At 34.1% G+C, this 12,044-nt stretch overlaps 1 protein-coding gene across 7 annotated transcripts in view; it reads left to right on the top strand.

Moving 5' to 3' along the window:
* ZNF638 (zinc finger protein 638) overlaps positions 1-12,044 on the top strand; it is a 91,948-nt gene that overhangs the window by 22,512 nt on the left and 57,392 nt on the right. For all 7 annotated transcript variants that reach the window (XM_086888044.1, XM_086888043.1, XM_086888041.1 and 4 more), the window contains 2 exons: positions 1,031-1,344; positions 7,773-7,919. In XM_086888044.1, coding sequence (XP_086744170.1) covers positions 1,031-1,344; positions 7,773-7,919 — 461 coding nt within the window. The remainder of the gene's footprint in view (positions 1-1,030; positions 1,345-7,772; positions 7,920-12,044) is intronic.

Consider the following 12,044-nt stretch of genomic DNA (forward strand, 5'->3'; position numbering starts at 1 on the left):
AATTCTAAAAAAATAAGAAAAAAATTTTAAAAAGTAAGAAAAAAATTTGAAAAAAATGATAAAAAAATTCGAAAAAAATAAAAAAATTGGAAAAAAATAAGAAAAAAGTTCTAAAAAAATAAGAAAAAAATGGAAAAAAATAAGAAAAAAATTCTAAAAAATAAGAAAAAAATTATAAAAAAATGGGAAAAAAATTCAAAAAAAATAAGAAAAAAATTCTAAAAAATAAGAAAAAAATGGAAAAAAATAAGAAAAAGAAAAAAATAAGAAAAAAATTCTAAAAAATAAAAAAAATTTGAAAAAAATAAGAAAAAATTTTGAAAAAAATAGGAAAAAAATTCTAAAAAAATAAGAAAAAAATTATAAAAAAATGGGAAAAAAATAAGAAAAAAATTCTAAAAAAATAAGAAAAAAATTCGAAAAAAATAAGAAAAAAATGGGAAAAAAAAGAAAAAAATTCTAAAAAAATAAGAAAAAAGTTATAAAAAAATAAGAAAAAAATTGTAAAAAAATAAGAAAAATGGAAAAAAATAAAAAAAATTCTAAGAAATAAGAAAAAAATTTGAAAAAAATTCTAAAAAAATAAGAAAAAAATTTTGAAAAAAATAAGAAAAAAATTATAAAAAAATGGGAAAAAAATTCGAAAAAAATTAGAAAAAAATGATAAAAAAATAAGAAAAAAATCATAAAAAAATGGGGAAAAAAGTATAAAAAAATAAGAAAAAAATTCTAAAAAGTAAGAAAAAAATTTGAAAAAAATGATAAAAAAATAAGAAAAAAATTCTAAAAAATAAGAAAAAAATTTGAAAAAATTGTAAAAAAATAAGAAAAAAATTATAAAAAAATATGAAAATAAATAAATAAAAAAAAATAATTTAAAAATAATGAAAAATCCAGAAAAAAATAATAAAAAAAATTTAAAAAGATAATAAAATTTTTCTTTAAAATTTTTTTTTAAAAAAATCCACGGATTTCCTATCAGAAAATTCCATCATTCCCATTTTTTTTTTCCTCCCCCCATCATTCCCAGATAGAAAAGCAGCTCTGGAAGCCGTGATGAAAACTTTAGGACCGGGATTTTTGGCCGAATTCAAGAAACACAAATCCCTGCAAGCGGCGGTTCAGGAATCGCTGGCGTCCGGAAAATGCCACGGAATTCCCAGCAGGATAAGCGGGAATGGGAAAAAACAACCTCGGAACGCTCCCAAAACTTCCAGGAAAGACGGATCCGGAGGGCCTGGAACCAGCTCCGGGCTGGAATCTGAAGGGTCAATCCCAAAAAAAGAGAGGGAAGAGGAAGAGGATTCGTCCGGAGGGAAAAGTCATCCGGCTTCCTATAACAGGGTGAGAGAGGAATTGTGGGATTCCAGAGGGATTCGTTCTGGAATTCTTGGAATTCTTGGGTTGTGATGGTCTCAATCCAAGCTTGGGTGGTTCCAGGGATGGGAAAATGGGGGAATTCTGGGGTTCTGTAAGGATTTATTGCATAATTCTGATTTTGTTCCAGTCTAAATCCAAGCTAGAGAAGTTTCAGGGATGAAAAACTCCTGGAATTCCAGAATTTCATAAAGATTTATTCCATAATTCCCACAATTCCCATCCAACCTTTCCTTGGGCACTTCCAGGGCTGAAAAAAATCTGGGAATTCCATAAAAATTTATTCCACAATTCCCAGAATCCCAATCCAGCCTTTCCTTGAGCACTTCCAGGGATGAAAAAAATCCTGGAATTCCAGAATTCCATAAAGATTTATTCCATAATTCCCATTTTGTTCCAATCCAACCTTTCCTTGGGTGTTTCCAGGCTGAAAAAAATCTGGGAATTCCAGAATTCCATGAGGATTTATTCCAAAATTCCCATTTTGTTCCAATCCAACCTTTCCTTGGGCACTTCCAGGGCTGAAAAAAATCTGGGAATTCTGGAATTCCATAAAAATTTATTCCACAATTCCCAGAATCCCAATCCAGCCTTTCCTAGAGCACTTCCAGGCTGAAAAAAAACTGGGAATTCCAGAATTCTATAAGGATTTATTCCAAAATTCCCATTTTGTTCCAATCCAAATCCAACCTAGAACAGTTTCAGGGATGAAAAAACTCCTGGAATTCCAGAATTCCATAAAGATTTATTCCAAAATTCACATTTTGTTCCAATCCAACCTTTCTTTTGTTGTTTCCAGGGATGAAAAAAATCTGGGAATTCTGGGATTCCATAAAGATTCATTCCACAATTCCCATTTTGTTCCAATCCAAATCCAAGCTAGAGAAGTTTCAGGGATGAAAAACTCCTGGAATTCCAGAATTCCATAAAAATTCATTCCATAATTCCCACAATCCCAATCCAGCCTTTCCTTGGGCACTTCCAGGGACGAAAAAATCTGGGAATTCCCTAAAGATTTATTCCAAAAATTCCCATTTTGTTCCAATCCCAACCCAACCTCCACCGCTTCCAACAACAAAAAACCACCCAAAAATCCCAAAAAACCACCCAAAAATCCCCAAAAAACCACCCAAAAATCCCCAAAAAACCACCCAAAAATCCCCCCCAAAAATTACCCAAAAATCCCCAAAAAAACACCCAAAAATCCCAAAAAACCACCCAAAAATCCCCAAAAAACCACCCAAAAATCCCCAAAAAAACACCCAAAAATCCCAAAAATCCACCCAAAAATCCCCAAAAAACCACCGAAAGATCCCCAAAAAACCACCCAAAAATCCTGAAAAAACCACCCAAAAATCCCCAAAAAAACATCGAAAAATCCCCAAAAAACCACCCAAAAATCCCAAAAAAACACCCAAAAATCTGACAAAAGCCACCCAAAAATCCCCAAAAAAAACACCCAAAAATCCCCAAAAAACCAACCAAAAATCCCCAAAAAACCCACCCAAAAATCCCAAAAAAACCACCCAAAAATCCCAAAAAAACCACCCAAAAATCCCAAAAAAACCACCCAAAAATCCCAAAAAAACACCCAAAAAAACCACCCAAAAATCCCAAAAAAACCCCAAAAATCCCAAAAAAACCCCAAAAATCCCAAAAAAACCACCCAAAAATCCCAAAAAAACCACCCAAAAATCCCAAAAAAACCACCCAAAAATCCCAAAAAAACACCCAAAAAAACCACCCAAAAATCCCAAAAAAACCCCAAAAATCCCAAAAAAACCACCCAAAAATCCCAAAAAAAACACCCTAAAAAAACACCCTAAAAAAACACCCTAAAAAAACACCCAAAAATCCCAAAAAACCACCCAAAAATCCCAAAAAACCACCCAAAAATCCCAAAAAAACCACCCAAAAAATCCCAAAAAAACCACCCAAAAAAACCACCCAAAAAAAACCACCCAAAAATCCCAGAAAAACCACCCAAAAATCCCCAAAAAAACCACTCAAAAATCCCAAAAAACCACCCAAAAATCCCAAAAAAACCCACCCAAAAATCCCAAAAAAAACCACCCAAAAATCCCAAAAAACCCCGCAAAAATCCCAAAAAAACCCCAAAAATCCCAAAAAACCACCCAAAAAAACCACCCAAAAATCCCAAAAAAACACCCAAAAATTCCCAAAAAAAACCCCAAAAATCCCAAAAAAACCAACCAAAAATTCAAAAAAAACACCCAAAAAAACCACCCAAAAATCCCCCAAAAAACCAGCCAAAAATCCCCAAAAAACACCCAAAAATCCCCAAAAAACCACCCAAAAAAAACACCCAAAAAAACACCCAAAAATCCCCAAAAAAACACCCAAAAAAACCACCCAAAAATCCCCAAAAAAACCACCCAAAAATCCCCAAAAACCACCCAAAAATCCCCAAAAAACACCCAAAAAATCCCAAAAAAACCACCCAAAAATCCCAAAAAAACCCCCCAAAAATCCCAAAAAAACACCCAAAAACCACCCAAAAATCCCAAAAAAACCACCCAAAAATCCCAAAAATCCACCCAAAAATCCCAAAAAAACCACCGAAAGATCCCCAAAAAACCACCCAAAAATCCCCAAAAAAACACCCAAAAATCTTTAAAAAAACCACCCAAAAATCCCCCAAAAAAACATCGAAAAATCCCCCAAAAAAACCACCCAAAAATCCCAGAAAAACACCCAAAAATCCCCCCAAAAAACCACACAAAAATCCCAGAAAAACACCCAAAAATCCCCCCAAAAATTACCCAAAAATCCAAAAAAAACCACACAAAAATCCCCAAAAAAACCACCCAAAAATCCCCCCAAAAAATTTCCCAAAAATCCCAAAAAAACCACCCAAAAATCCCAAAAAACCCACCCAAAAATCCCAAAAAACCCACCCAAAAATCCCAAAAAAACCACCCAAAAATCCCAAAAAAACCACCCAAAAATCCCAAAAAAACCACCCAAAAATCCCAAAAAAACCACACAAAAATCCCAAAAAACCACCCAAAAATCCCAAAAAAACGCCCAAAAATCCCCCCAAAAAACACCCAAAAATCCCAAAAAACCCCGCAAAAATCCCAAAAAAACACCCAAAAATCCCAAAAAACCACCCAAAAATCCCAAAAAAACGCCCAAAAATCCCAAAAAACCACCCAAAAATCCCCAAAAAACCACCCAAAAATCCCCAAAAAACCACCCAAAAATCCCCCCCAAAAATTACCCAAAAATCCCCAAAAAAACACCCAAAAATCCCAAAAAACCACCCAAAAATCCCCAAAAAACCACCCAAAAATCCCCAAAAAAACACCCAAAAATCCCAAAAATCCACCCAAAAATCCCCAAAAAACCACCGAAAGATCCCCAAAAAACCACCCAAAAATCCTGAAAAAACCACCCAAAAATCCCCAAAAAAACATCGAAAAATCCCCAAAAAACCACCCAAAAATCCCAAAAAAACACCCAAAAATCTGACAAAAGCCACCCAAAAATCCCCAAAAAAAACACCCAAAAATCCCCAAAAAACCAACCAAAAATCCCCAAAAAACCCACCCAAAAATCCCAAAAAAACCACCCAAAAATCCCAAAAAAACCACCCAAAAATCCCAAAAAAACCACCCAAAAATCCCAAAAAAACACCCAAAAAAACCACCCAAAAATCCCAAAAAAACCCCAAAAATCCCAAAAAAACCCCAAAAATCCCAAAAAAACCACCCAAAAATCCCAAAAAAAACCACCCAAAAATCCCAAAAAAACCACCCAAAAATCCCAAAAAAACACCCAAAAAAACCACCCAAAAATCCCAAAAAAACCCCAAAAATCCCAAAAAAACCACCCAAAAATCCCAAAAAAAACACCCTAAAAAAACACCCTAAAAAAACACCCTAAAAAAACACCCAAAAATCCCAAAAAACCACCCAAAAATCCCAAAAAACCACCCAAAAATCCCAAAAAAACCACCCAAAAAATCCCAAAAAAACCACCCAAAAAAACCACCCAAAAAAAACCACCCAAAAATCCCAGAAAAACCACCCAAAAATCCCCAAAAAAACCACTCAAAAATCCCAAAAAACCACCCAAAAATCCCAAAAAAACCCACCCAAAAATCCCAAAAAAAACCACCCAAAAATCCCAAAAAACCCCGCAAAAATCCCAAAAAAACCCCAAAAATCCCAAAAAACCACCCAAAAAAACCACCCAAAAATCCCAAAAAAACACCCAAAAATTCCCAAAAAAAACCCCAAAAATCCCAAAAAAACCAACCAAAAATTCAAAAAAAACACCCAAAAAAACCACCCAAAAATCCCCCAAAAAACCAGCCAAAAATCCCCAAAAAACACCCAAAAATCCCCAAAAAACCACCCAAAAAAAACACCCAAAAAAACACCCAAAAATCCCCAAAAAAACACCCAAAAAAACCACCCAAAAATCCCCAAAAAAACCACCCAAAAATCCCCAAAAACCACCCAAAAATCCCCAAAAAACACCCAAAAAATCCCAAAAAAACCACCCAAAAATCCCAAAAAAACCCCCCAAAAATCCCAAAAAAACACCCAAAAACCACCCAAAAATCCCAAAAAAACCACCCAAAAATCCCAAAAATCCACCCAAAAATCCCAAAAAAACCACCGAAAGATCCCCAAAAAACCACCCAAAAATCCCCAAAAAAACACCCAAAAATCTTTAAAAAAACCACCCAAAAATCCCCCAAAAAAACATCGAAAAATCCCCCAAAAAAACCACCCAAAAATCCCAGAAAAACACCCAAAAATCCCCCCAAAAAACCACACAAAAATCCCAGAAAAACACCCAAAAATCCCCCCAAAAATTACCCAAAAATCCAAAAAAAACCACACAAAAATCCCCAAAAAAACCACCCAAAAATCCCCCCAAAAAATTTCCCAAAAATCCCAAAAAAACCACCCAAAAATCCCAAAAAACCCACCCAAAAATCCCAAAAAAACCACCCAAAAATCCCAAAAAAACCACCCAAAAATCCCAAAAAAACCACCCAAAAATCCCAAAAAAACCACACAAAAATCCCAAAAAACCACCCAAAAATCCCAAAAAAACGCCCAAAAATCCCCCCAAAAAACACCCAAAAATCCCAAAAAACCCCGCAAAAATCCCAAAAAAACACCCAAAAATCCCAAAAAACCACCCAAAAATCCCAAAAAAACGCCCAAAAATCCCAAAAAACCACCCAAAAAAACCACCCAAAGATCCCAAAAAAACCACTCAAAAATCTCAAAAAAACACCCAAAAATCCCAAAAAAACCACTCAAAAATCCCAAAAAAACACCCAAAAATCCCAAAAAAAACACCCAAAAATCCCCCAAAAAAACCAACCAAAAATCCCAAAAAACCACCCAAAAATCCCCAAAAAAACCACCCAAAAATCCCCCAAAAAACCACACAAAAATCCCAAAAAAACCTACCCAAAAATCCCAAAAAAACCACCCAAAAATCCTGAAAAAACCACCCAAAAATCCCAAAAAAAACATCCAAAAATCCCCAAAAAAACACCCAAAAATCCTCAAAAAAACCACCCAAAAATCCCAAAAAACCACCCAAAAAAACACCCAAAAATCCTAAAAAACCACCCAAAAAAACCACCCAAAAATCCCAAAAAAAACCCCCAAAAATCCCGAAAAAACACCCAAAAATCCCCAAAAAACCACCCAAAAATCCCCCCAAAAAATTACCCAAAAATCCCCAAAAAAACACCCAAAAATCCCAAAAAAAACCCCAAAAATCCCAAAAAAACACCCAAAAATCCCCAAAAAAACACCCAAAAATCCCAAAAAAAACACCCAAAAACCACCCAAAGAAACACCCAAAAATCACAAAAAAAACCCCAAAAATCCCAAAAAAACACCCAAAAATCCCGAAAAAACACCCAAAAATCCCAAAAAAACCACCCAAAAATCCCAAAAAAACACCCAAAAATCCCAAAAAACACCCAAAAATCCCAAAAAAACACCCAAAAAAACCACCCAAAAATCCCAAAAAAACCACCCAAAAAATCCCCAAAAAAACCCCAAAAATCCCAAAAAACTACCCAAAAATCCTCAAAAAAACCACCCAAAAATCCCAAAAAACCACCCAAAAATCCCCCCAAAAAACACCCAAAAATCCCAAAAAACCACCCAAAAATCCCCAAAAAAACACCCAAAAATCCCAAAAAACCACCCAAAAATCCCCCAAAAAATTACCCAAAAATCCCAAAAAAACACCAAAAAATCCCAAAAAAACCCCAAAAAACCCCCCAAAAATCCCAAAAATTCCTTAATAAAAAATCCAAATCCCTTTTCCTCTCCCTTTTCCTCGTTTCCCTGGGAATTTTTTTGGGGAATTCTTTCTGTGTTTCGCAGCTGCTGCGGGAGGAGCTGCTGAGCTGCGGGACCGTGCTGCAGATCTCGGATCTTCCCGACGACGGATTTTCCGACCACGACATCAAGAAACTCGTTCAACCCTTCGGCAAAGTCAGCGACCTCATCGTGCTGCGCTCCCGTAACGAGGTGAATCCCGGGAAAAAACAACGGGAAACCAATTTTTCCCCTCATTTTTCCCTTTTTTCCCCAATTTTCCCCCAATTTTTCCCATTCTTCCCCAATTTTCCCCCAATTTTTCCCATTTTTCCCCAATTTTTCCCTTTTTTCCCCTATTTTTCCCCTTTTTCCCCAATTTTTCCCAATTTTTCTTCTTCCTTTTTTCCTATTTTTTCCCATTTTTCCCATTTTTCCCTTTTTTCCCCCATTTTTCCCCAATTTTTCCCTTTTTTCCCAAATTTTTCCCATTTTTTTTCCCATTTTTTTCCCTTTTATTCCTGTTTTTTCCCATTTTTTTTCCTTTTTTCCCCAATTTTTCCCCATTTTTTCCCATTTTTTTCCCATTTTTCCTCTTTTTTTCTTTTTCCCATTTTTTCCCCCATTTTTCCCTTTTTTCCCCAATTTTTTCCCAATTTTTCCCATTTTTTTCCCATTTTTTTCTCTTTTCCTGTTTTTTCCCATTTTTTTTCCCTTTTTCCCCTAATTTTTCCCATTTTTTTCCCGTTTTTCCTCTTTTTTTTCTTTTTCGCATTTTTTCCCCTATTTTTCCCTTTTTTCCCCAATTTTCCCCAATTTTTCCCCTTTTTCCCCTAATTTTTCCCTTTTTTCCCCAATTTTTCCCCAATTTTTCCCATTTTTCCCCAATTTTCCCCCTATTTTTCCCTTTTTTCCCCAATTTTTCCCTTTTTTTCCCAATTTTTCCCCAATTTTCCCCCTAATTTTCCCTTTTTCCCCCAATTTTTCCCTTTTTTCCCTTTTTTCCCCTAATTTTTCCCTTTTTTCCCCAATTTTTCCCCTAATTTTTCCCTTTTTTCCCCAATTTTTCCCCAATTTTTCCCTTATTTCCCCAATTTTTTCCCATTTTTCCCCAGTTTTTCCCCAATTTTTCCCTTTTTTCCCCAATTTTTCCCTTTTTTCCCCCATTTTTCCCCAATTTTTCCCTTTTTTCCCCAATTTTTCCCTTTTTTTTTCTCCATTTTTTCTCTTTTTTCCTGTTTTTTCCCATTTTTTCCCATTTTTCCCCAATTTTTCCCATTTTTTCCCATTTTTCCTCTTTTTTCCCTTTTTTCCCATTTTTTCCCCAATTTTTCCCTTTTTTCCCCAATTTTTCCCTTTTTTTCCCAATTTTCCCCCTATTTTTCCCTTTTTCCCCAATTTTTCCCTTTTTTCCCCAATTTTTCCCCTTTTTCCCCAATTTTTCCCATTTTTTTCTCTTTTTTCCAATTTTTTCCCATTTTTTTCCCCTTTTTCCCCAATTTTTCCCAATTTTTCCCAATTTTTCTTCTCCCTTTTTTCCCCAATTTTTCCCATTTTTCCCCAATTTTTCCCTAATTCTTCCCTTTTTTCCCCAATTTTTCCCCAATTTTTCCCTTTTTTCCCCAATTTTTCCCCTTTTTCCCCAATTTTTCCCATTTTTTTCTCTTTTTTTCCAATTTTTTCCAATTTTTTTCCCCTTTTTCCCCAATTTTTCCCAATTTTTCCCAATTTTTCTTGTCTCTTTTTTCTTATTTTTTCCCATTTTCTCCCAATTTTTCCCATTTTTTCTCATTTTTCCCCAATTTTTCCCTTTTTTCCCCAATTTTTCCCTTTTTTCCCCCATTTTTCCCCAATATTTTCCATTTTTTCCTCAATTTTTCCCTTGTTTCCTCAATTTTACCCATTTTTCCCCAATTTTTCCCTTTTTTTCCCCATTTTTCCCCAATTTTTCCCTTTTTTCCCCAATTTTTCCCATTTTTCCCCAATTTTTCCCCAATTTTTACCATTTTTTTCCCATTTTTTCTCTTTTTTTCCTGTTTTTTCCCATTTTTTTCCTTTTTTCCCCAATTTTTCCCCATTTTTTCCCATTTTTTTCCCATTTTTTTCTCTTTTCCTGTTTTTTCCCATTTTTTTCCCCTTTTTCCCCAATTTTTCCCATTTTTTTCCCGTTTTTCCTCTTTTTTTTCTATTTTTTCCCTTTTTTTCCCCAATTTTTCCCATTTTTTCCCCAATTTTTCCCTTTTTTCCCCCATTTTTCCCCAATTTTTCCCATTTTTTCCCATTTTTTCCCAATATTTCCCAATTATTTTTCCCTTTTTTTCCCCCATTTTCCCCATTTTTCCCATTTTCCCCATTTTTCCCATTTTTCCCTTTTTTTCCCCAATTTTTCCTTTTTTTCCCAATACTTTCCAATTATTTTCTCCTTTTTCCCATTTTTTCCCAATATTCCACAATTTTCCCTATTTTTTCCCAATTTTTCCCCAATTTTTCCCTTTTGTCCCAAATTTTTCCCATTTTTCCCATTTTTTTTCCCAATATTTCCCAATTATTTTTCCCATTTTTCCCCATTTTTTCCCCAATATTCCCAATTTTTTTCCCATTTTCCCAGTTTATTCCCATTTTTGATGTTTTCCCATTTTTTCCCATTTTTTTCCCATTTTTTCCCCTTTTTTTTCCCTTTTTTTCCCATTTTTTTCATTTTTCCCATTTTCCCCCAATATTCCCAATTTTTTTCCCATTTTTCCAGTTTATTCCAATTTTTGATGTTTTCCCATTTTTTTCCCATTTTTTTCTCTTTTTTTCCCCATTTTTCCCAATATTTCTCATTTTTTCCCATTTTCCCAGTTTATCCCAATTTTTGATGTTTTCCCATTTTTTTCCCCATTTTTTCCCATTTTTTCCCATTTTTTTCCCATTTTTTTCTCTTTTTTTCCCATTTTTCCCAATATTTCTCATTTTTTCCCATTTTCCCAGTTTATCCCAATTTTTCTTAATATTTTCCCCACTTTCCCCATTTTTTTCCCATTTTTTTCATTTTTCCCCATTTTTTCCCCAATATTCCCAATTTTTTTCCCATTTTCCCAGTTTATCCCAATTTTTGATGTTTTCCCATTTTTTTCCCCATTTTTTCCCCATTTTTTTCCCATTTTTTTCCCATTTTTTTCTCTTTTTTTCCCATTTTTCCCAATATTTCTCATTTTTTTCCCATTTTCCCAGTTTATCCCAATTTTTCTTAATATTTTCCCCACTTTCCCCATTTTTTTCCCATTTTTCCCATTTTTCCCCCAATATTCCCAATTTTTTTCCCATTTTCCCAGTTTATTCACATTTTTGATGTTTTCCCATTTTTTTCCCCATTTTTTCCCCATTTTTTTCCCATTTTTTTCCCATTTTTTTTCCATTTTTTTCCCAATATTCCCCCATTTTCCCAGTTTATTCCCATTTTTGATGTTTTCCCATTTTTTTCCGATTTTCCCATTTTTTCCCATTTTTTTCTATTTTTTCCCATTTTTTTCCCATTTTTTTCCCATTTTTCTCAATATTTCCCTTTTTTTTCCCATTTTCCCAGTTTATCCCAATTTTCCTTAATATTTTCCCCACTTTCCCCATTTTTTTCCCCATTTTTCCCCATTTTTCCCCAATATTCCCAATATTTTTCCCATTTTCCCCATTTTTTCCCCAATATTCCCATTTTTTTTCCCATTTTCCCAGTTTATTCCCATTTTTGATGTTTTCCCATTTTTTCCCATTTTTTCCCATTTTTTTCCCATTTTTTTCCCATTTTTTTCCCATTTTTTTCCCATTTTTTTTCCCATTTTCCCAGTTTATCCCTATTTTTCTTAATGTTTTTCCCACTTTCCCCATTTTTTCCCATTTTTTCTCTTTTTTCCCCATTTTTTCCCCAATATTCCCAATTTTTTTTCCCATTTTCCCAGTTTATTCCCATTTTTGATGTTTTCCCATTTTTTTCCCATTTTTTTCCCATTTTTTCTCATTTTTTTCATTTGTCCCATTTTTCCCCAATATTCCAAATTTTTTTCCCATTTTCCCAGTTTATTCCAATTTTTCTTGATGTTTTCCCCATTTTTCCCATTTTTTTTCCCATTTTTTCTCTTTTTTTCCCATTTTTCCCTAATTTTCCCCAACTTTTCTACATTTTTTTCTCTTTTTTTCCTGTTTTTTCCCAATATTTCCCAATTATTTTCCCCATTTTTCCCCATTTTCCCTCAATATTCCCAATTTTTTTCCCGTTTTCCCAGTTTATCCCAGTTTTTCTTAATGTTTTTCCCACTTTCCCCATTTTTTTCCCATTTTTCCCCATTTTTCCCATTTTTTCCC

This window comes from Cyanistes caeruleus, chromosome 5 (assembly GCF_971803275.1).
Source record: "Cyanistes caeruleus chromosome 5, bCyaCae1.hap1.1, whole genome shotgun sequence".
Lineage (NCBI taxonomy): Eukaryota > Metazoa > Chordata > Aves > Passeriformes > Paridae > Cyanistes > Cyanistes caeruleus.